Raw genomic sequence first — 21,924 nt, 5'->3', positions numbered from 1 at the left:
AATGCCATAATAACAGCAGTATAGTGTGTTTAACATAACGAAAGCTGTTCCAATTTTCAGCGTGTGTTTACAAATGGAAGTATGTGTCAGCTACTTTTTCACTAGTGGCATTATTTTCAGAACATTGCATTACTTGAGCTGGTGCAGGTGGATCCAGTAAGATCTTAACTGTAGGACACCAGCATACTTAATGTGTCCTCTCCACACAGCAGTGAAAGTCAAGGACTCATACTATTACATATAGCAATAAAACAGATACGGATAGATATATGCCATTATACCCAAATTAATAGACAACCCCAAACTCAAAAAACAATGGTGGCTCAGCGGTTAAGGCTCTTACTGACCAGAAGGTTCAAGCCCCAACACCACCAAGACACCACTGTTGGGCCCTTGAGCAAGGCCCTTGAACCTATCTGCTCCAGGGGTGCTGTATCATGGCTGACCCTGCACTCTGACCCCAGCTTAGCTGTGATATGTGAAAAATAAATAATTTCACCATGTATACTATGCAGAAATGTATGTATAGTGTGTGACAATTGATCAATTAATTTATTTAATATAACAATTATTTGTCGACTGATTTACTGGGCTATATTTGCCATTTTGAGATATGCATAAATAACTCACGTTAGTGGCATCTTTGATTTTTAATATGAATGACAAGGAGGCTGTGAGTAATAGACTTACCATCTCTTCAATGGCACGAACGGTATAAAACTGTAAAGCTCCTAAATCACATCTGATTTTCCACAACTAGAGTTATCCCGAGTTCTTTGTATACTGAATGTTCTTGGAGAGATATTTTAACAATGTTTTGTCAATGTTTTAGCTCATTGAAGAGACTGTAAGTCTATCTCTTAAAGCCTCGTCATTCCCATTAAAAATCAAAGATGGCGCTAGCGTGAATAAAGTCTATAATGTACATGATTGGCAGATTAAGTGTTGGATTACTAAATGAATAGATTAAAAATACTTCTGATTAGATTTAGAGTATTCCAAACTGCAAATAAATGTTAATTTAAAGGAATATTCGGGGTTCAATACAAGTTAAGTTACTAATTTTAACCACTAATCATTCTAAACATAAATAACTAATATTGGAAATATATTTATTCATTTTCTGTTGAAGCATAATTTCATGTACAGCTGCTTTGAAAAAACGTTGTGCTATACAAATAAATTTGAGTTGACTTAAGCTCAATTGACAGCATTTGAGGCATTATATTGATTATCAAAAAAAGTATTTTGACTCATCCCTCCTTTTCTTAAAAAAAAAAAGACATATTTTGTATACAAAAAAAAATGCTTGTAAACTTCTGACTTCAAATGTATAAAGTTGAAGTCAGAAGTTTACATACATTTAGGCTGAATTCATTAAAACTCATTCTTCATCCACTCCACAGATTTAATATTAGCAAACTATAATTTTGGCTATCTACTAATATACTTTGTGCATGACACGACTATGTTTTCCAACAATTGTTTACAGACAGATTGTTTCACTTTTAATTGACTATAATCACAATTCCAGTGGATCAGAAGTTTACATACACTAAGTTAACAGTGCCTATAAGCAGCTTGGATAACTCGGTCAAGCCATTAGACCAGTGTTTCCCAACCACTGTGCCAAGGCACACTAAGTGAAAGATTGTCAGGTATTGTAAAAATTGATATTGAAATAATTATCAAATGCCATAAAATAGATGCATGAAAAAAAAAAAGTTTGGTCATGAACGACTCAAAATTATTCACTGACTCACTCGTAGCACGTAAGATGCTCATTTGTCGCCATCTAGTGACATCTCTAGAAGGGGGTCACTGAACTAATCAGTTAATACAATTTAACACATTTGTGAAACAGATGCAAGCCTCACCTAAATACTCTTTATTTTGCAGTTAATTCTGCACAATTGTAAACTTGAATCACTAAAATAGCTGGAATTGGCTTATTCTTAAAAAGAAATATCCCCAGAAAAAAATTTCATGGTCCATTGATTGTCTTATCTTTATCACCCCTCATAGTTTGCATCCCTGTAATATGTTGTGGCATTGCAAGAAAAAAATCTACAAATTAGAAAAGCAAATTTGTTGTTTTTTTCATTACCCAATTAGCGCTTTAGCCACCTGTGACTTCACACAGCATAACCTGAGACTTGTTATTTATTTATTTATTTTATTTTTTGCCTAGTCGATTTTCAAACATTCCAAGTAAACATGCTAAGAAGGACAGAAAACATGGACAAATTCTTGAAAAGGAAACGTATTGATGATAGTTAGCCTATGTGGGATAGTGGTGTGCAGTATAATTATTTAGTTGTAAAAAGTGTGCCATGGCAGAAAAAAGGTTGTGAAACACTGAAATATGTAATTTATACATAAAATACAGCTCATAACTCATACTAATATCCATCTACAACAGAATAATATTTGCACATTTAAAATCTCTTGTGCTTGAATTATTATCTGTTAAGAAAAAAAGAAAGCTACAAAATATTTATCTACCACCCAGATTAGTATAACTATACAGCAAATCAACTACAAAGTCTTTATTGGTTGACTTTTTAAGGAAAAACAGAACCACAGGCACAACAATGGTTTAAAAATTAACTTTACCAGTCAAATGTTTGGACATACCTTCTGATTCTTTAGAATTACTTAAAATATTCAAAATACTTCAAAATACTCATCTTCAAAATAAAGTAGGTGACTGTAGGTGTCAGAAAAAAAAAAAAAAAAAAAGGCAGATCTTTACAGCTTCATGATCTCTTCCTTGCCATTACAGCATTTAAGTACATTCACATTCCTGAAATGTACCATTTCTCAATGGTAAAGAATGTCATGTCAGATTCATATCATGTGACTCCACATTCAATTCCCAAATTTGGCGAAAATGCACATATGAAAATGTACTGAAATGTCAAAAGGATGAGGATGAAAACAGAAAATGTAAGAGTTCCTTCCAAGACCTTCCACAATCTCTGTATCCTTATTGGTTGATTCTGTTTCCACTCAGAATTTCACATTGTGGATACATCAGTCTGGCAAAAGAACAACATAGTCCCCAGATCCGTCAACGTCTAAAAGAGAGAGTAAAACAGAGATAGTTTAATAAACACAGTTAATTCAAGCACAGATGCAGTTTTAGTTCTTCTTACATGACAGCTGTAAAAATCATATTCATCGTTTTATCCTTTGACATTTTATTATGTGCTCTGAGTGTTTCCCCTTTTCTACTGTTTCAACTGCGTGTTTTACCGTGTGTGCCCCTTTATCTTTTTTTTTTTTCCACCACTTGTTTACATCTCGTGCCTCGACTGTGTGCATTCATTTTCTCCACTCTGTTTTAAATTTAGTCAATTGTAAATATTATTTGACTCTCTATGTATGTTCTGTTATGTCGTCTTCTACAGCAAAGAACTTAGCAGAACATGCATTGAGTCAAATAATATTTTAGCGGCTTATTTTTTGGTCCAATAATGAGTAAATCTGTTTTGTCAGTATTGAATAGATGGAAATTTCTGGCCATCCAATCTTTGATTTCATTGATACACTCCGCTAATTTGGAACGTTTGAGATTGATGCAATAATCTGTGTAAAACATAGTGGAGAAAATGAATGCATATTGATACCAATCTGTCTTTTGAAAATCAAATTTCCAATGTTTGTGGAACAGCATTCTTCCACCTCAGAAATATTGCTAAGTTGCGACACATGTTCTCTGTTGCTGATACCGAAAAACGAATTCATGCACTCATGACCTCAAGACTAGATTAATGTAATGCATTACTGGGAGGATGTCCAGCAAGATCAATAAATAAACTTCAATTGATTCAAAATGCAGCTGTCAGTGTGCTGACTACAATCAAGAAATATGATCATATTAGCCCCATTTTATCATCGTTACATTGGCTACCTGTTAAATTTCGCCAGTGCTAGACAGACATATGTTTGTCTTTTGACTTCAGAGGATGAACTGATGCCAACTCCAACTATAAGACATCGAATAATTCATATGTCACTGCCTGAACATTGGACTTAGGATGGACCCCCCCGAACCTCACCGAAATGACCTGCAGGTTGAACTGTGATGCACCTCATTGATCTCTGCCTGCATCACCTTTGTATTCCATTTGAAGAGTGTAGTCCATCAATATAAAAAACCATGAATGAATTGTAGCAAATGCCTTCATTAGCCAACTAACAAGGACAATGCATCAATGTGAACTTCTGCAGTTAATCCAGGATGGATTTCAAAGACATTAGTCATTAATCTTAAAGTTAATATAAAATATTTTCTTTTCTTTATTAAACACTGGGCCTTAATGCTTACATAATTTACACAACTTGCACTGCACACAAGTAACTAATATTGGTATTATATTCACGTTGTTGAGCCAGAGGGGAACTGGCCCCCACAGTGAATCTGGTTTCTCCAAAAGTTGTTTTTCTCTATTAACCAACATCTTAGAGTTTTGTTCTTCTTGCACAGTCGCCCTCGGCTTGCTCACAGGGGTTCTACATACAAATATTATGTAATTATTAAATTTTTATACACAATTTACGATCATATTTATTCAAACTACACAATAATAGATTACTTTTTTAACTACTTTATAGTTAACTTTTTGTTAATGTATGAATTCCTGTAAAGCTGCTTTGAAATGATGCGTGTTGTGAAAATCGCTATACAAATAAAAATTATTTGACTTAATTTGTTGATTTGTGCAAAGTTATTTTAATTTAATGGGTTTGCTGATGTGGAAAATTATATCTGACCTTTTAAATTAATGTCAATCCACTGTCATTGGTATTCTGCAGCAGTACCCAATGTCCAAAGTTTAAGAGTTTACACTCACTTTCATAGTCATTTTCCTCATCAGGCACAAGTGGCTCTGGACATCGAGGCTGTTCTTGCAGCATTTTTCTTTTCAGTGCATGACGAAGGTGAGTTGCGAGTCCTTGATTCCTCTGCTTATAATGACGAATTAGGTCCTTCAAAGACTTGAAACACTTCTCCTCTACACCTGAATTAGTCTGGTGAAACAAATATTGTTGTGACAATTTAATGACTTTCAAATTTTGATAAGCAGTGGTCACATTAGTTCATTTATTTATTAATTCAGAAATGTATTTATTTATTATTAATTTGTTGTTTTCAGAAATCATTTAGATTTCTGCAGTAAAACAGAAATAAACCAATTTTATTTAATTAATTTGTAGACATTTTATGTCCAAAGGTTCCAACTCAGTGTTTCATTTGGTATTGTTAAAAGTATTATGTAAAGTTATTCTTCTAGTTATAGTGTTCTATTTTTACAGTCAGTCTCCATAGTATCCTTCAAAGAGTATCCTACCTGTACTGTGAATTGCCCGGTGTGGGTTTGGTGAATTCTGTATGTACAGACCACTTTTTGATTGCTGTAAGAATATATATATAGAAAAAAATAAATTAAACAAATAAAGCAATAAAGTGGAGCCGTGTGGACAAGCAGCACAATGACATATCTCAAAAAGCAGTAAATAGTTTTGAACACTAAATAAAACCAATTAATCAAAATGGTAACTGATTTAAATTTTGAATGTGTAATCATACTATTCTAGTGGATTCTATGACATTATGCTACAATAATCGTAATTTTGCAAAATCTTTCTTATTGAAGTAACTTTCAAAATACCTCTACCAATTATTCTTTGCTATGAAGGACCTGTGCACGTATCCAAAGTGCTAATATTTTATTTGTTTTAGAGGTAGACTTCTAAAGACTTTTAAAGCTGAAGTATATCATTTCGGCAACAGTAGCGCCACGGAAATGCAAAAAGAAACTTTTTTTCTAAACAGCTTTCTTAATGTGCCCCCATCTGCTGTTGGTCAAACAAAAAGATAGCTCCGCTAAGCGGTTCGTTCAAAACAAACATTGAAATGTGTATAGTGCTACAGAGACAAAGGGCTCTATTTTCGTGTGTGTGCAAAGCACAGCATAAGCACTACGACTGTGTGCAATGTCTAATAACATTTTTGTGATAGCGCTCATTCTAATCGCAATTTTTGTGCCAGCGCAAAGTGCAAGTGGGTGGGAGTGTTTGTGTTATTGTGGGTATATGTGCGCAAACTGTAGGTGTATTGAATGTTAATGAAGTGGCCCAAAGTGAGCTAAGAAGTTTGAAATCCATGCCTTAACTCAGCGCGCAGTTTAAACTCAGTTTCTGCATTTGCAGTTTGGGGATTCCACCAGCAAGCGGTGATAAATAAATAAATAAAGTTTGTCCAAACTCTGAAAATATACTGGTTCAAATAAATATACGATCAGAGTTGTAGCCGTCTTTTATGAAACAATAATTTATGAGATTAGTGTTAAACTAATTTATCTAGGTCATAGTTTATTTTTTTATTATCATTGTTGTTTAAATTTACAATTTTATTTTTTTATTTAAATTTATATTGGTATTTTTTCCACCTGTTGTCGTAGAGTGACTTTTAAGTCACTGCAAAAAGTGCTGGTGAAAGAAGTTGGAGAGAATAAAATGTTTGGAATTGGTAGGATTTTTTTACCACTACGTTATTTTGATTATATTTTCGCTTTTTTTTTGAAGTTGGTTTAATGTTTTCATGTTTCAATAAATTAATTAAATTTTTAAATCAAAATCGACTGGTAGAATTTAACTTTTTATACATTTTTTTAATAATTTATTTAGCTAATTTCGGTCTGGATTACTACCATATCTGTAACGATTAACACATCTGCACTGTCTCTGCACTGTCAGTACTCTGTCAGTGCCCACCACCACCACCTTAATAGCTGCAATTTAGTCTTTTTGTAAGTGTCCAAGTTTTGCACGCCTCACCTTAAGGGAAACTATATACACTGTTATATGTGTTGAATACCAATAATGTGAACCTGAACATGATCATTATATTGAATTAAATTTAATCATAACCATTAATTGTAATAAGCAAAGTTTTGAAGTTCATGAACAGGGTTGGGAGGGTTACTTTTGAAATGTATTCCACTACAGATTACAGAACACATGCTGTAAAATGTTCTTCTTCAGCACTGGTAGATTGTTTTCAATTGTTTTGACTATAAAAACTCTGCCAGTACAGTAAGACAAAATACACATGTTAAAAATTATCTGAAAAATCTAAATATCTTATGTAGTGTTGTTTCTAAAACAAGATAAATCAAACTAATCTTGTTTTAAGGATTTTTTTAATAGTTTTACAGGAAAACAATAATAATAAAAAAAAAAAGATCTTACTAGAAAAAATAAATTATGATCCAACATTAATTTTCTTGATATAGAAATATGATCGAGCTGGTAACATGTGCATGTAAAATGGCCAGAAATAGCATTATAGCTTAGCTTAAAGCTGACCATTTACACAAGGTTTATTTCTATTTCTTCTGCTCCAAACTTACTTCAAACTTAAGAAAGTGTTTCACTGCTGTTCAAATGCACTTTGGACCACATAATTTATGTTTAAATGTTTTCCAACTGAAAGAACTAAATATTCAATGAAACAATTGACAATAAAATGCAAAGTAATCTTCAGTAATCAAAATACATTTCATTTGTATTCTAAATACCAATTATTTAAATTGTAATTGCAGTGGAATACAGTTACTTATATTTAATAAGTAATCCCATTACATGCATTTCATTACTTCTCAACCCTGTTCATGAACGCAGAAAGGAGTAGAAAAAAATGCCCAAATATAGTGTTGTCTTTAGAAGACATTCTCCAAAAGGTTTCATCACACAGCTTACTTCCTCATAATTTATAAAAATACAGACCGGAAAAAATTTGCTGACACACACATATATATATATATATATATATACTTACTACACACAGAGGCAGAGAGCTCCCTGGAGGGTTTCACTCTCTCGAATGAGGTATGTTCCATCCTTTCCTTCCTTGCCAAGCAGCTCCTCGCACCTCTGTTTGCCTATGGGTCCATGATACGCTGGATGGTCCATGTTGCACATTCCACATGTGAGGACTGTGTTGTCTCTGCAAGTCACTGTTGCCCACTTGTAGCGGACTTCGTCTCACACCACAAAGCAATCACCGACACCACTGACTTTGGTGGACCACGCCTGCAGTTTATTTAAAGGGGTCATGACATGGGTTTTTTTATTGTATTATTATGTTCCCTTAGGTGCAATTATAGTATTAATATATATTTTTTTTTAAGAAAAACTTTTAAAATCTAGTGATTTATGACCTTTTCCCACCCTGTTTCTCATCCTCTGATTCAAACAGTCTGTTTTGGGGGCGTTTTCCATTTAAGACTTCAGTGTTAACGCCCACTGTTATGATTGGCTAACGTCAGTGCCTATGTATCAATTATTGACGCCCCAGCCAGAACAATATGCAAGTAAACTAAGTAAAAACACTGTGATTATTCATAATGAATGAAATTGCGCTTTAAAAAGTAGTTTAAAGTTTAAAATAGATTACTTACAGTTTGCGTCGTCGTTGTTCCCAGAATAGTCGGCACGGACTTATCTTTGAGCAACAGTTTTCTGGCAAAGCCAGCATCATATTGAGATTTGTTCTCAAAACAGTCATCCTTAAAATGTACAGAACAAACGCTTAAGTTAACACTGCCGTGACTGGGACGTCCGCAAAAAATAAACTGCATCCATTTTTCCCTGACGCCTGGATCTTTCGGCAGCTTATTCAGAGGTTTTGTTTGACCACAGCCAGGAACAGCACATCTGTGTGGCATCGTAATTTTCCTGTGCACAAGTAGTCTCTGTCAGAGCTCGCTGTCCATCGACTGAACACTTGTGAGGCGCACGGCGATACTGAAACGAGCGTAGTTGTCTTGGCGCTTAAAGCGTAGTTATCTTGTGCTGGAGGCGGTCATATGCAAACGCTGGTACGTCACTTCTAACCGACACGTCACTTCTAACCATGAATCCAGAACGAGCTGTATTTTGAGCTTGATTAAATAAATGATTCGTTTAGAATGGGGAGGACGTCTTAAAATATTAAACTTGCAGGACGTTTTAATGATACAAAGACCTCTTATATACCAAAAGATCAAGGCAAATTTGGTTTCTCATGTCATGACCCCTTTAACAGAGGACAGGAATTACACACACACACCCGCAGTTCTGCAATCTCTCTGCCTCACTCAAGTCCAAAGCTGTTCTGAACTAACATCAAATTAATTCTTTAAAAATGACTCTTCTCAATAATTTTCACGACATGTCAAACACAAATGCATACATTCCAGAAAGACAATATTCAATAAAACAATCTCAATATAATGAAATGTTTCATATAAAATAAAATATAATTTGCTGAAAATAAAATTACATTCAGATTCTTCTTATATCATGTGATCATATAGTGGTAACATCTTAGTTGCTGTATATTACATACCTGCAGTTTATTTAACAGAGGACAGGAATCAATGACACACACACACACACACTCTCTCAGTTCTGCAATCTCTCTGAGGAGTGTAACGCCCGTTTCACACATACTCCGCTTGCAGTGCGTATTTTTTTCCGTACCCATGTAGAGCTTTTACACTGCACGCGGATGCAGTCCGTCGATCCGTTCCAGCGGTGCGTATACAGCGGTGCAGCGATGGTTTACGTACCGAGTTTATTTTTGCTGTGATGCACCGCACTGAATTAAAGTGGCAGCGCATTGTTCACATTAAAATAGACATAGATTGTCAAGAAACTGTAATAATTTCATCATATACGCATAATTTCAGTTAATGTGTTCTACAGTTACTAAATTACAGGGTCAAGAAAAACAAAAAAGTATGATTACAGTCCCAAAAGTTGCAAAATGCCATCATATATGATTTTTTATTTTTGGGGACAGTGAACCCAAATGCGTCTCATCCTTCTCCTTATTAGCAACAGATATAGCGCGATAACTTTTCTTCTGTCAACAACTTGAACTACATGTAAACATAGGTGGAAATCGCGGGGGGGTCGGGACCCCCCCTATCTGAGGGTTGCCCCCCCCCCCCAAAATATCATTAAAATATGTGTATTGTAAATATTCTTAAAGTAATTGTTTAAGAAAATGATACAAATGCAAACGAGGCAACAACAAAAAAAAACCTTGGTGTCCCCTTCAAAAATTGCTCTTGAGAATTGTTATGTTTATTGCCCCCCAACATTTTGATGAAATTTTCGCCCCTGCATGTAAAACAAAGAATCACAATGATTAAAATGAATTTTCATACTGTTTCAATATCTTAATGTCAAAGTTAACGTTTGGATTTAAAATCAAAATTACTTAAACATTGTGTGGCACACAGAAACTGCGGATCAGTAGCGCACTGCAAACGCAGCATATGTGAAAGCACTATAGCGCGTGCTGCACCAGTACAGTATACGCACTGCAAACGGAGTATGTGTGAAACGGACGTAAGAAAAGAAAAATGAACCCCTGCCTACATTAACACTTTTAACTGCATTAACTCGACATCTCAAATATACATATGGTTACAAATACATACATTTGGCACAAAACAACAAATACCCATACAAAAGTCAACTGCATGATGTTTTATGAACGTTATCCACAATGTTATGTTATCTTTTGAAACCCATTAACAAAGAATCCCGCATTAAATGGCGCGCGGGCGGGAATATAACCAAACTCATTAAAAGCTCATTAACGCAAAATTAGAATATAACTAAAGCTAATGACAATAAAATACTTTCAGTTACTCAATCCACTCTTACAACACTTCATGTACAAGTATTAACAAGAAAACGAATCCAATATCTTATATCTGAATATTTAATCACAGAGCTCAGATACAACATACCTGCCTCACTCAAGTCCAAAGCTGGTCTGAACTTAAGCGAGATCCGATTGGTGAACCAACACGTAACTGGAATGACGTCACTTCTCTTTTCTTTAAATACAAAAATATTATTTTTAAACAACTGCTTATGCATGTTCTTCCCATTCTCTTATAAAGATAATTTAAACAGATCAACAGAAATACCCAAGAAAAAAAAAAACATTTTCACTTACATCAACATAAAGTTTGTTGGAATAGTCACAAAACTCAGTACACTACACTCCTGTTATTCAAGTCCACAACTAACATTTAGTAGTGTGTGGTTCAGTGTGGATAATTTTCCTAGAAGCACATACTCAGAAATTGTGATACATCACGATTAAGTCTGGCATCTTTTCCATATCAGGGCACACAAGTTGACTATAGCAGATGTGATGTGTGTTTACTAATTTCTCACAGGAAGTCGTGTGTGTGTGTGTGTGCGTGCATGCAAGTTTGTTACTAGTGGTCAAAGGATGTGTAAAGATATAAAAAAAACAATGTGTAAACAACATATCACAACCTAACTTGTAAGATGTTGGTACAGTATTTGTGTAAACTCTATAATTTGTGAGGGATTAAAAAACAAATGTTTTTAATTAACACTAAGTGATACATCATTATCTTTGCTAAAATGTATCTGTATATATGCACATTTTAAATGTTCCGGTCATCTTGACCAGGAAAACTTTTTTGTTTTTTACTTAATTCAATTGAAACACAATTCCTGACTTTGTTCACATATGATATCAGAAAATACAAAAGAAAGGGACCATTTTATTTAAATTTATTTGGATTTATTTATTTTATTTCACTTTGTTACACTTGTGTTCCTGGTCAAAAATGAACAGCCACTGAAAATGAAATGGATTAGACTACAAAATACAGATGAGCGTGGATGTGTGCTTGCACACACAAAGTCCTCGGACATGTGCACACAAACACACACACACTCAGTTAGTGTTAAGCACCTCGTGTGTGTCGTCTTTCCATGTACACTCTGAGGAATATTTCTAAATCTATTTATCATATTGTGTTGTGTTTGGGCTCATTTGAATCGGGACAGTATGCTTTAATTTTGCTATTTTATTATGCACTTAAAATGAACTTGATGTCTCAGTGATTTGAATTATAATCTTTGGCCATGCACGGTCATTGCTGTTAGATTTAATGTTTATTTCATTCATGTAATGTTTAATGCACTTTTAAAAAAATGTCATAAGGAGCTCTTTTTGAGTGGCTGTTTTTGTTAAGAGTACAAATTTCTATTTTTATTACCATGTTAAAATGATTGTCCTACTCAAATGCATATGACAAAATAAAATTAGGTTAAAAGTAATCCAAAAGTAATCGTATTAGATTACCCCAAAAAATTTTATCTATGAGATTATAAAAAATGGAATCAGTAACGTAATGTAATTTGTAATCAGTACCTGATTACAAATTATGAGAAATAAACAGTATCAGCTATACAGTATGCATTAGAATCTTTACAAGCTTTAAAATGACACCTATTTTGTTGAAATCAAGCAAGTGTTTGTTGTAATATTTAAATATATATGTGTTCAAAAAAGGAGAATAAACCCTGTCATAATTACTTCATAAACAATCTTAGAGGACCGGTCAACCAGAAACACAAAATGTGTTAGCACAAAATGAATGAACACAACACAAGTGTTAAAGGGTCAGACAAAAATAAAAATTCTCACATCATTTACCCTCCAGATGTGTATGCCATTCTTTCTTCTGCTGAACACAACCAAAGGTTTTTAGAACAATATTTCAGCTCTGTTGGTCCATACAATGCAAGTGAATGGTACCAACATTTTGAAGCTCCAAAAGCACTATAAATGCAGCATAAAAGTAATCCATACGACTCCAGTAGTAAAATCGAATCGGTTACCTAACGTAACCTTGGTTCTCTCTAGATGAGGGAACGAGTATTGCGTAAGCTAGCTTACGCTACGGGAAAGATTCATCTTTTCTGAGATATTGAAGCCAAAAAATTATCCTTAATTTTGTATCATTTGTCAACGCAGTGCAGCAACTGCAGACCTTGAGCGGGCTAGCTAGCGAGCTCATTAGTTGCTCTGCGGCAACTGCTGCAGCCTATAGACGAACTTGGGCGAACTCGCGTCCAATGAGAGGCGTCCGCGCGCTTACTGTATCAAAGCCCGCCAAAATGGGCGTGGCTAGAGTGCATATAAGCGTAGTTCGTAGGCTGGAACCCTGGTTTTCATTGAATGAAGCGAAAGTCTGAACGGAAGGACGGTGTATTGATAAACCTGGCCGTCGAAGGCGAATCTCAAGAATGGCCTGTGACGGGGATTTATCTGAATCTGAAAGTATCAAAACTTTTACTGTAAAAGTTTTTTACTGTATCAAAGCCCGCCAAAATGGGCGTGGCTAGAGTGCATATAAGCGTAGTTCGTAGGCTGGAACCCTGGTTTTCATTGAATGAAGCGAAAATCGCTCGTGGCGCGAGCACGGCCGGCTACGCAATACTCGTTCCCTCTTCTAGAGAGAACCGAGGTTACGTTAGGTAACCGATTCGTTCTCTTACGAGAGGGTCTCTCGTATTGCGTAAGCTAGCTTACGCTACGGGAACCCATTGTCAACGCCGTGCGCGCCAAGCATCCACTGCATGAGCCCCGGGGTGGGGGGACCCGGGGAGCCCTTGTGAGTGGGGAAATAATATTTGGCCGGCAAGAGTGCGGGCCAGTGTGTGTGTAATACATAAGCACATAGTGGGAAGGGAACGACAGAGCGGCGGTGCCGGTCTGTGTGGAATGAGTCCCATCAGTGCAGCTCACCAGGGGAGCTGTAGCGTATTAAACCGCTAGTAGTTTTGCCTGCAGGGCGGACACTTCCAGATTGTAAAATCTGACAAAGTTGGAGGGGGAAGCCCAGCCCGCTGCCACACATATGTCGTGAATGGAAATCCCGCTGGACCATGCCCACGATGAGGCCATGCCTCTAGTGGAGTGAGCCCTAATGCCCAACGGGCATGGCAGGTCTTTTGACGCCGTATGCGGCAGCAATAGCGTCCACTATCCATCTAGACAGTGTCTGTTTCGAGGCGGCGAGACCTTTGGTGCGCCCTCGAACGAAACTAAAAGCTGCTCAGAGCGTCTGAAAGAGGCGGAGCGCGCAGTATACAATCTCAGTGCTCTGACTGGGCAAAGGAGATTGGCGTCGCGTTCAGCTATCGGATGCTGGCAGCGCCGATAGGGAAATGACCTGTGCTCTGAAAGGAGTACCGATCACCTTGGGAACATAGCCGTGTCTAGGCTTTAAAATGACCTTGGAGTCACTTGGTCCAAACTCAAGACACGCAGCGCTGACAGACAGCGCGTGAAGGTCTCCCACACGTTTGACTGATGACAGGGCAGTCAGAAAAACGGTTTTGAGTGAAAGGTATTTCAAATCCACGGATTGAAGCGGTTCGAAAGGGGGGGGGGGGCTTTCATAGTTTCGAGAACTATAGAAAGATCCCAGACAGGAACCGATGGGGGGCGTGGGGGGTTCATCCTTCTAGCTCCCTTGAGGAAGCGGATGACCAGCTCGTTTTTTTCCCAGTGACTGGCCGTGCAGGGGTTCAGCAAACGCCGCGACGGCCGCCACATACACTTTGAGCGTGGATGGGGATCTGCCCTTATCCAGCAGCTCTTGTAAAAACACGAGCAGCGACGACACCCCACATGTCCGTGGGTCCAGGTCTCTGTCGGTGCACCATTTTGAAAACACAGACCATTTTGACGCATAGAGTCTTCTCGTGGAAGGGGCTCTAGCGTGTATGATGGTGTTTATTACCCCTTCTGGCAGAGCGACGGGTAGTCGTTGATCACCCACGCGTGCAGTGCCCAGTGCTCTGGGTGGGGATGCCAGATCGTGCCGCGAGCTTGAGAGAGGAGATCTGCTCTCACTGGGATGGGCCACGGCGCTGTCAGTGACAGCTGCGTAAGCTCCGGGAACCATGTCTGATTCTCCCAACGCGGGCTATGAGGAGCACCGAGTGACGCTGCTTCCCTGATCCTCTGCATTACCTGTGGCAATAGCGAGACGGGCGGGAAGGTGTAAAGCGGGCGGTTGGGCCAGTCCTGGGCCAGCTGTCCTCGCTTCGAGAAAAATATTGGGCAGTGAGAGTTCTCTTCTGACGCTAAAGAGGTCTATCTCTGCTCTGCCGAATATGCGCCATAACTTCTGGACTGTTTGAGCGTGCAGGGACCATTCCCTGGAGGAATATTGTCTCTGGACAGTCTGTCTGGGCCGTCGTTCAGGTGGCCTGGCACGCGCGTCGCCCTCAGCGAGCGCAGGTGGCACTGGGACCAACTCAGTATGCGTTTGGCCAGATGGAAGAGGTTCCTGGATCTGACACCGCCCTGACGGTTTAGGTAGGATACCACAGATCTGTTGTCCGAACGGACCAGGACGTGGTGACCCTGAATGACCGGGAGAAAGCGCACGCGCGTACTCGACCGCTATCATTTCCAGACAATTTATGTGAAGGAGCTTTTCCTGAACTGACCATAGGCCAAAAACCGGAGAGCCCTCGCGAGACCGCTCCCAACCCGTGTTGGACGCGTCTGTCGAGATTACTTTTCGGCGAGATACAGCTCCCATCGTCACTCCCCGCTGATACCATTCGGCCACTGTCCAGGGCTGCAGAGCTGAAATACAGGTCTGAGTCACCTTGATCGGCTGGCGGCCTGTGGCCCAAGCCCGGCGAGATGCGCGGGTGTTTAGCCAATGCTGAAGCGGGCGCATGCGCAGTAAACCCAGCTGAAGTACTGCTGCGGCTGAGGCCATGTAACCTAGCACTCTCTGAAATTTTTTCAGAGGCGTGAGGCTGTTCATCTGAAAGGACGCGGCTAGTCGCTGAACTAGATAAGCGAGCCGTCATTGCCACGGAGTCTAGTTCTATTCCAAGGAAGGAAATTGCCTGACTGGGCTGTAGTGAGCTCTTGGTCCAATTGACTGCAAGACCCAAACTGTTCAGATGGCTGAGGAGAACTGTTCTGTGAGACAGAAGCTCCGTATGTGACTGTGCCATAATCAGCCAGTCGTCCAAATAGTTCAGAATTCACAAGCCCTGACTCCGCAGGGGTGCGAGCGCCGCATCCATGCACTTCGTGAAAGTACGGGGTGCTAAAGACAGGCCGAACGGAAGGACGGTGTATTGATAAACCTGGCCGTCGGCTGAATCTCAAGAATGGCCTGTGACGGGATTTATCTGAATCTGAAAGTAGGCATCTTTCAGATCGAGAGAGATAAACCAGTCCCCCTGGCGCGTATGCGCGAGGAGTTTCCTGATTGTAAGCATTTTGAACGGTCTTTTTGCAAGCACCTTGTTGAAACCCCTGAGATCTAATATTGGTCTGAGGCCGCCGACTTTCTTGGGAACAAGAAAATAACGGCTGTAAAACCCCGACTCGCTCAGCGAAGGCGGCACTTTCTCTATGGCCCTTTTGCACAGAAGGTTTGCTATTTCTGAACAAAGCATGCAGGCTGCTTCCGTGTTCACAATAGTTTCGAGCCACGCTCTGAAACGGGGAGGGCGGCGATCGAACTGTAGCAAATAGCCCTGTTTTATTGTGCTTAACACCCATTTGGATATCCCTGGGATAGCTTCCCACGCTTTGAAGCGTAACGCTAGAGGGTGAATGGCCAAATCGCCCTGATTGCCGCACACAGCGTGCTGAACAGAATGTGTGAGTGCGCTTACTGTGCTTATGCATGACTGCTCGCAGACAGCAGGGACAGGCTGTTCTGTGAGTGACTTCCCGATTGAGGTGAATGGGGAAAGAGTCACATCTGTTAAGTGATGCGCGAGCATAGTCACGGGCACGGGACTTACATACAGAGAAGTGTTTTCTGGCCGTGTGACAGAGCGGGCAGAGAATGGGCGCGCGCACGTATTCGTGAGCGCGTTTATTGACTAACACTCGAGCGGGTTGTGTCTGCTTTATGTGAGTGGGCTCTGATCGGGACACGGGAAGTGTAATGCTTGTGTGTAGGGGTGAACACTGGATTGTGGGCACATTTTATACACATAAGGCATGTTTGCTCTTTACAAGATTCCTTTGGGTCGCCGTGAAAACGGCGTTTGAGTGCAGGCAAGCGGGCAGTATCACCGGCTTGTTGGCTGCTGAATCCACCACTGTAGTAGCCTGAGAGAGAGGGACTGACAGGGGGCGAAGCTTTGACGGTGGTCCGGCCGCGGCGGGACTGAGCCGTCGTTTTTTCAACAAGGCTAGGAGGACTTCGGACTTAGACCGAGGCCCGCGGGGGGGTGGCGGTCTGCGGCGGCTGTCTGAGCGCGATCGAGGGCGGCCGCCCTGTCGACGCTTAGAAGTCTGACTTTGTTGAGCTGGGCGCTGTGAAGAGGCTCGTGCAGGAGGCTGGTCACGTGGGCGGCCTGCAGAGGAGCTAGCGAGACGCGGCAGGAAGAGGTTCATGGCTTGGGTGGCTTTCTGGACTTCTGAAAAGCGGTCAACAATGCCACTCACCGCGGAGCCGAAGAGACCGGTCGGAGAGAGCGGTGCGTTGAGGAACGTGGAGCGCTCTGCTTCTCCCATGTCGGCTAGCGTTAGCCACAGGTGTCTCTCGGTCACAGTCAGTGAGGCCATGCACTTCCCTAGAGCTTGGGCTGCAGCTTTGGTGGCGCGAAGGGCGAGGTCCGTCGCGCTTCTTAGATCTGTAACAGCCTCTGGGTGCCCGCCTTTCTCATCCCACTCCCGAAGAAGGTCCGCTTGGAGGATCTGTAAGACGGCCATGGAGTGCAGAGCAGATGCGGCTTGGCCGGCGGCGCAATAGGCGTGGCCAACATAGGCGGAAGTCGCTCTGCAGGCCTTAAACCTGGCATTTTGGCGGGCTTTGATACAGTAAGCGCGCGGACGCCTCTCATTGGACGCGAGTTCGCCCAAGTTCGTCTATAGGCTGCAGAAGTTGCCGCAGAGCAACCAATGAGCTCGCTAGCTAGCCCGCTCAAGGTCTGCAGTTGCTGCACTGCGTTGACAAATGATACAAAATTAAGGATAATTTTTTGGCTTCAATATCTCAGAAAAGATGAATCTTTCCCATAGCGTAAGCTAGCTTACGCAATACGAGAGAACCTCTCGTAAGAGAACTATATCTTCAGAATCAGGACATCAACCTGGGATATTTAGTGACACCAGATTTCCTTCGATATCAGGGCACAGATGACAAAATTTACGCAAACAACTTGAACTCTACTGAGATTATTCTAGTTTTAAGTGCTGCATGGAGGAAGTCAAACCTCTTGAAAAAGCTAGGCAGCCCCAACATTATAAACATCACGGTTACGATTTTACTTTAGTAACAGTAACAGTGTGTCACAGCTCCCATGAGTTTGTCGGTTTGTTCTGTTATTTTCTCTCCCTCATGTGTAGCTGGCGCTGCCGGCATGCATGATCTGTGTTTCCATGGGAACATTGATTTCCCAGGGGAGCGTTGATGTAGCACTTATAAGCAAACACATGGGAGTGTGCATGCAACCAGGCTGTTAAATGATATGGACCAGTATAGGTCACATCAGCATGTCCAATCACACAATAACAATGTAATTGTGAGAACAGAATAAGACTTTTGTCTCTTCAACAATTAATATGAATCAGTTCTTGGATTCCCCCCACCCTCAATTTTGTGTTCAAATAAATGTTTTTTCTTAAACTCAGTCTTTTAAAATTTGTAAACCTGTTTTTTTAAATTCAGCTTAAACTCAGTTCATAAGTTCAACCACACACACAAAGCACAGTGAAGATCCTACTCAGTTCTATTCAAATGGGCAAAGATATTGGAAAAAACACCAAGTTGAATCTATGCACGTCCCCTTGCATTGGCTCTTAATTGCTGATAGGGATGCCTCAAGGTATTTTTTGGGTGAACTATTCCTTTAAGCTTTTGTGACAGAATAATTACAAAATCAACCACTAGGTGCCAGGATAATATGAGTTAAGGACAGCAGTTCTCATTCCTGGTCCCAGAGGCCCCTCAACTCTGCACATTTGGAATAGAGTCAAGTCAAGTCAAGTCAAGTGGTTTTTTATTGTCGTTTCAACCATATACAGTTAGTACAGTACACAGCAAAACGAGACAACGTTCCTCCAGGACCGTGGTGCTACATAAAAACAACAAAGGACCAACATAGGACCACATGAGACTACACAACGAAATAAAATACCTATATAAAAAAAAAACCTATATATATCTATATAAAGTGCACGTGCAAACATGTGCAAAAAGTACAGGACAGTACAACAAATTACTGACAATGAACAGGACAATAGACAGTGCAGCGCCGACCAGTACTCAGTAGTGCAAAAAGATGACAGTTTCTAAAGATGTAAACATAACATACTATGAGATAGTGTTCTATGCACATAGCAGTTATTGAGGTAGCAGACAGTTATAAAGTGACAGTTATTAAAGTGCAACTCAGGACACGTGTGTGTGTCAAACCAGTCTCTGAGTATTGAGAAGCCTGATGGCTTGGGGAAGAAGCTGTTACACAGTCTGGCCGTGAGGGCCCGAATGCTTCGGTACCTCTTGCCAGACGGGAGGAGGGTAAAGAGTTTGTGTGAGGGGTGTGTGGGGTCGTCCACAATGCTGGTTGCTTTATGGATACAGTGTTTTTTGAAAATGTCTTTGATGGAGGGAAGAGAGACCCCAATGATCTTCTCAGCTGTCCTCACTATCCTCTGCAGGGCTTTGCGGTCCGAAACGGTGCAAGTCCCAAACCAGGCAGTGATGCAGCTGCTCAGGATGCTCTCAATAGTCCCTCTATAGAATGTAGTGAGGATGGGGGTTGGGAGATGTGCTTTCCTCAGCCTTCGAAGAAAGTAGAGACGCTGCTGGGCTTTCTTGGTGATAGAGCTGGTGTTGAGGGACCAGGTGAGGTTCTCCGCCAGGTGAACACCAAGAAATTTGGTGCTCTTGACGATCTCCACAGAGGAGCCGTCGATGTTCAGCGGAGTGTGTTCACCTTGTGCTCTCCTAAAGTCAACAACCATCTCTTTTGTTTTGTCGACATTCAGGGACAGGTTGTTGGCTCTACACCAGTTCGTCAGCCGCTGCACCTCCTCTCTGTATGCTGACTCGTTGTTCTTGCTGATGAGACCCACCACGGTCGTGTCATCGGCGAACTTGATGATGTGATTCGAGCTGTGCATTGCTGCACAGTCGTGAGTCATCAGAGTGAACAGCAGTGGACTGAGCACACAGCCCTGGGGGGCCCCAGTGCTCAGTGTGGTGGTGGTGGAGATGCTGTTCCCGATCCGGACTGACTGAGGTCTCCCAGTCAGGAAGTCCAGGATCCAGTTGCAGAGGGAGGTGTCCAGGCCCAGCAGGTTCAGCTTTCCAATCAGGTGCTGGGGAATGATTGTGTTGAATGCTGAGCTGAAATCTATGAACAGCATTCGAACGTATGAGTCCTTATTGTCTAGGTGGGTGAAGGCCAGATGGAGGGTTGTGGTGATGGCATCGTCCGTTGAACGGTTTGAACGATATGCAAACTGCAGTGGGTCTAGTGAGGGGGGCAGCTGGGTCTTAATCTGCCTCCTGACGAGCCTCTCGAAGCACTTCATGATGATGGGTGTAAGTGCGACGGGACGGTAGTCGTTGAGGCAGGACACTGAAGACTTCTTTGGCATGGGGATGATGGTGGTGGCCTTGAAGCACGTTGGAATAACGGCGCTGCTCAGAGAGATGTTGAAGATGTCGGTAAGAACATCTGCTAGCTGGTCTGCACATCCTCTGAGCACTCTGCCAGGAATGTTGTCTGGTCCAGCAGCCTTCCGTGGGTTGACTCTACGTAGAGTTTTCCTCACATCTGCCGTGGTAAGACAGAGCACCTGGTCGTTGGGAGGAGGGGTGGACTTCCTCGCCATCACGTCGTTCTGCACTTCAAACCGAGCGTAGAAGTCGTTCAGCGCATCTGGAAGGGAGGCATCTTTGTCACAGGCAACTGATGTTGTCCTGTAGTTGGTGATGGCCTGGATGCCCTGCCACATGCGCCGCGTGTCACCGCTGTCCTGGAAGTGACTGTGGATTCTCTGGGCGTGTCGCGCGCTTTGCCTCTCTGATTGCCCGTGACAGTTTGGCCCTAGCTGTTCTTAGGGCTGCCTTATCGCCTGCTCTGAAGGCGGAGTCTCGGGACCTCAGCAGCGTGCGCACCTCCGCAGTCATCCACGGCTTCTGGTTGGAGCGTGTGGTGATGGTCTTGGAGAAAGTGACATCATCAATGCACTTGCTGATGTAGCTGGTCACTGATGCTGTGTATTCCTCCAAGTTGGTAGAATCGCCATATGTTGCAGCCTCCTGAACATGTGCCAGTCAGTACACTCAAAACAGTCCTGAAGAGCAGAGATGGCTCCTGCTGGCCAGGTTTTCACCTGCTTCTGAAGCGGTTTTGTGCGTCTGACGAGCGGTCTGTATGCTGGAATTAACATAACAGAGATGTGGTCTGAGTAGCCGAGGTGGGGGCGGGGCTCCGCCCGTACGCGCCTGGGATGTTTGTGTAAACAAGATCAAGCGCGTTCAGCCCTCTCGTTGCAAAGTCCACATACTGATGGAATTTAGGGAGCACTGTCTTGAGATTTGCATGGTTGAAATCTCCGGCGACAATAAACAGTCCGTCGGGGTGAGCGTTCTGCAGTTCGCTCATAGCCCCATACAGTTCACAGAGCGCTTCCTTAGCGTTAGCGCTGGGGGGAATGTAAACTCCGGTTATGCAAACAGTGGTGAATTCCCGTGGTAGATAAAAAGGTCTGCATCTAACAGTCACAAGCTCCAACAGCGATGAACAGTAACTAGAGACTAGCATAGAGTTCTTGCACCATTCCGTGTTGATGTAAACACACAAGCCACCACCGCGAGTCTTACCGCAGAGAGCTGTATTTCTGTCGGCACGAAACGAGGCGAGCCCGTCTAGAGGGGTCTGCAGGACCAGAGTTCTCATAAAAAAATCTTCCATGTGCAGCAATGACAGCTGTGCAGGTCCTTGGCATTCTAGCTGTCAGTTTGTCCAGATACTCAGGTGAAGTTTCACCCCACGCTTCCTGTAGCACTT

General features: G+C 41.5%; 1 protein-coding gene across 1 annotated transcript; it reads right to left on the bottom strand.

Moving 5' to 3' along the window:
- Positions 1 to 2,165: 2,165 nt before the first annotated feature.
- On the bottom strand, positions 2,166 to 10,834 carry LOC127634788 (SH2 domain-containing protein 1B-like). Its single transcript, XM_052114470.1, has 5 exons — positions 10,818 to 10,834; positions 7,850 to 8,103; positions 5,358 to 5,421; positions 4,860 to 5,037; positions 2,166 to 3,080 (listed from the first exon to the last, which is right to left on the bottom strand). Exons 2-5 carry the CDS (start codon positions 7,990 to 7,992, stop codon positions 3,037 to 3,039), a joined length of 429 nt encoding a protein of 142 aa, XP_051970430.1. The 5' UTR covers positions 7,993 to 8,103; positions 10,818 to 10,834; the 3' UTR covers positions 2,166 to 3,036.
- Between the last annotated feature and the right edge of the window lie 11,090 nt (positions 10,835 to 21,924).

The sequence above is a fragment of the Xyrauchen texanus genome, chromosome 42 (assembly GCF_025860055.1).
Source record: "Xyrauchen texanus isolate HMW12.3.18 chromosome 42, RBS_HiC_50CHRs, whole genome shotgun sequence".
Taxonomy (NCBI): domain Eukaryota; kingdom Metazoa; phylum Chordata; class Actinopteri; order Cypriniformes; family Catostomidae; genus Xyrauchen; species Xyrauchen texanus.
The sequence above is the reverse complement of the archived record's forward strand: the minus strand, read 5'-3'. Positions and strand labels throughout refer to the sequence as shown.

Excerpts from the sequence above, each read along its gene's own strand:
- LOC127634788 (XM_052114470.1), bottom strand. The coding sequence starts at position 7,992 with ATGTGCAACATGGACCATCCAGCGTATCATGGACCCATAGGCAAACAG. Across the intron at positions 5,422-7,849 it reads GCTCTCTGCCTCTGTGTGTA|CAATCAAAAAGTGGTCTGTA; the intron begins GTAAGTATATAT and ends ATATTCTTACAG. Across the intron at positions 3,081-4,859 it reads TGAGGAAAATGACTATGAAA|ACGTTGACGGATCTGGGGAC; the intron begins GTGAGTGTAAAC and ends TCTCTCTTTTAG.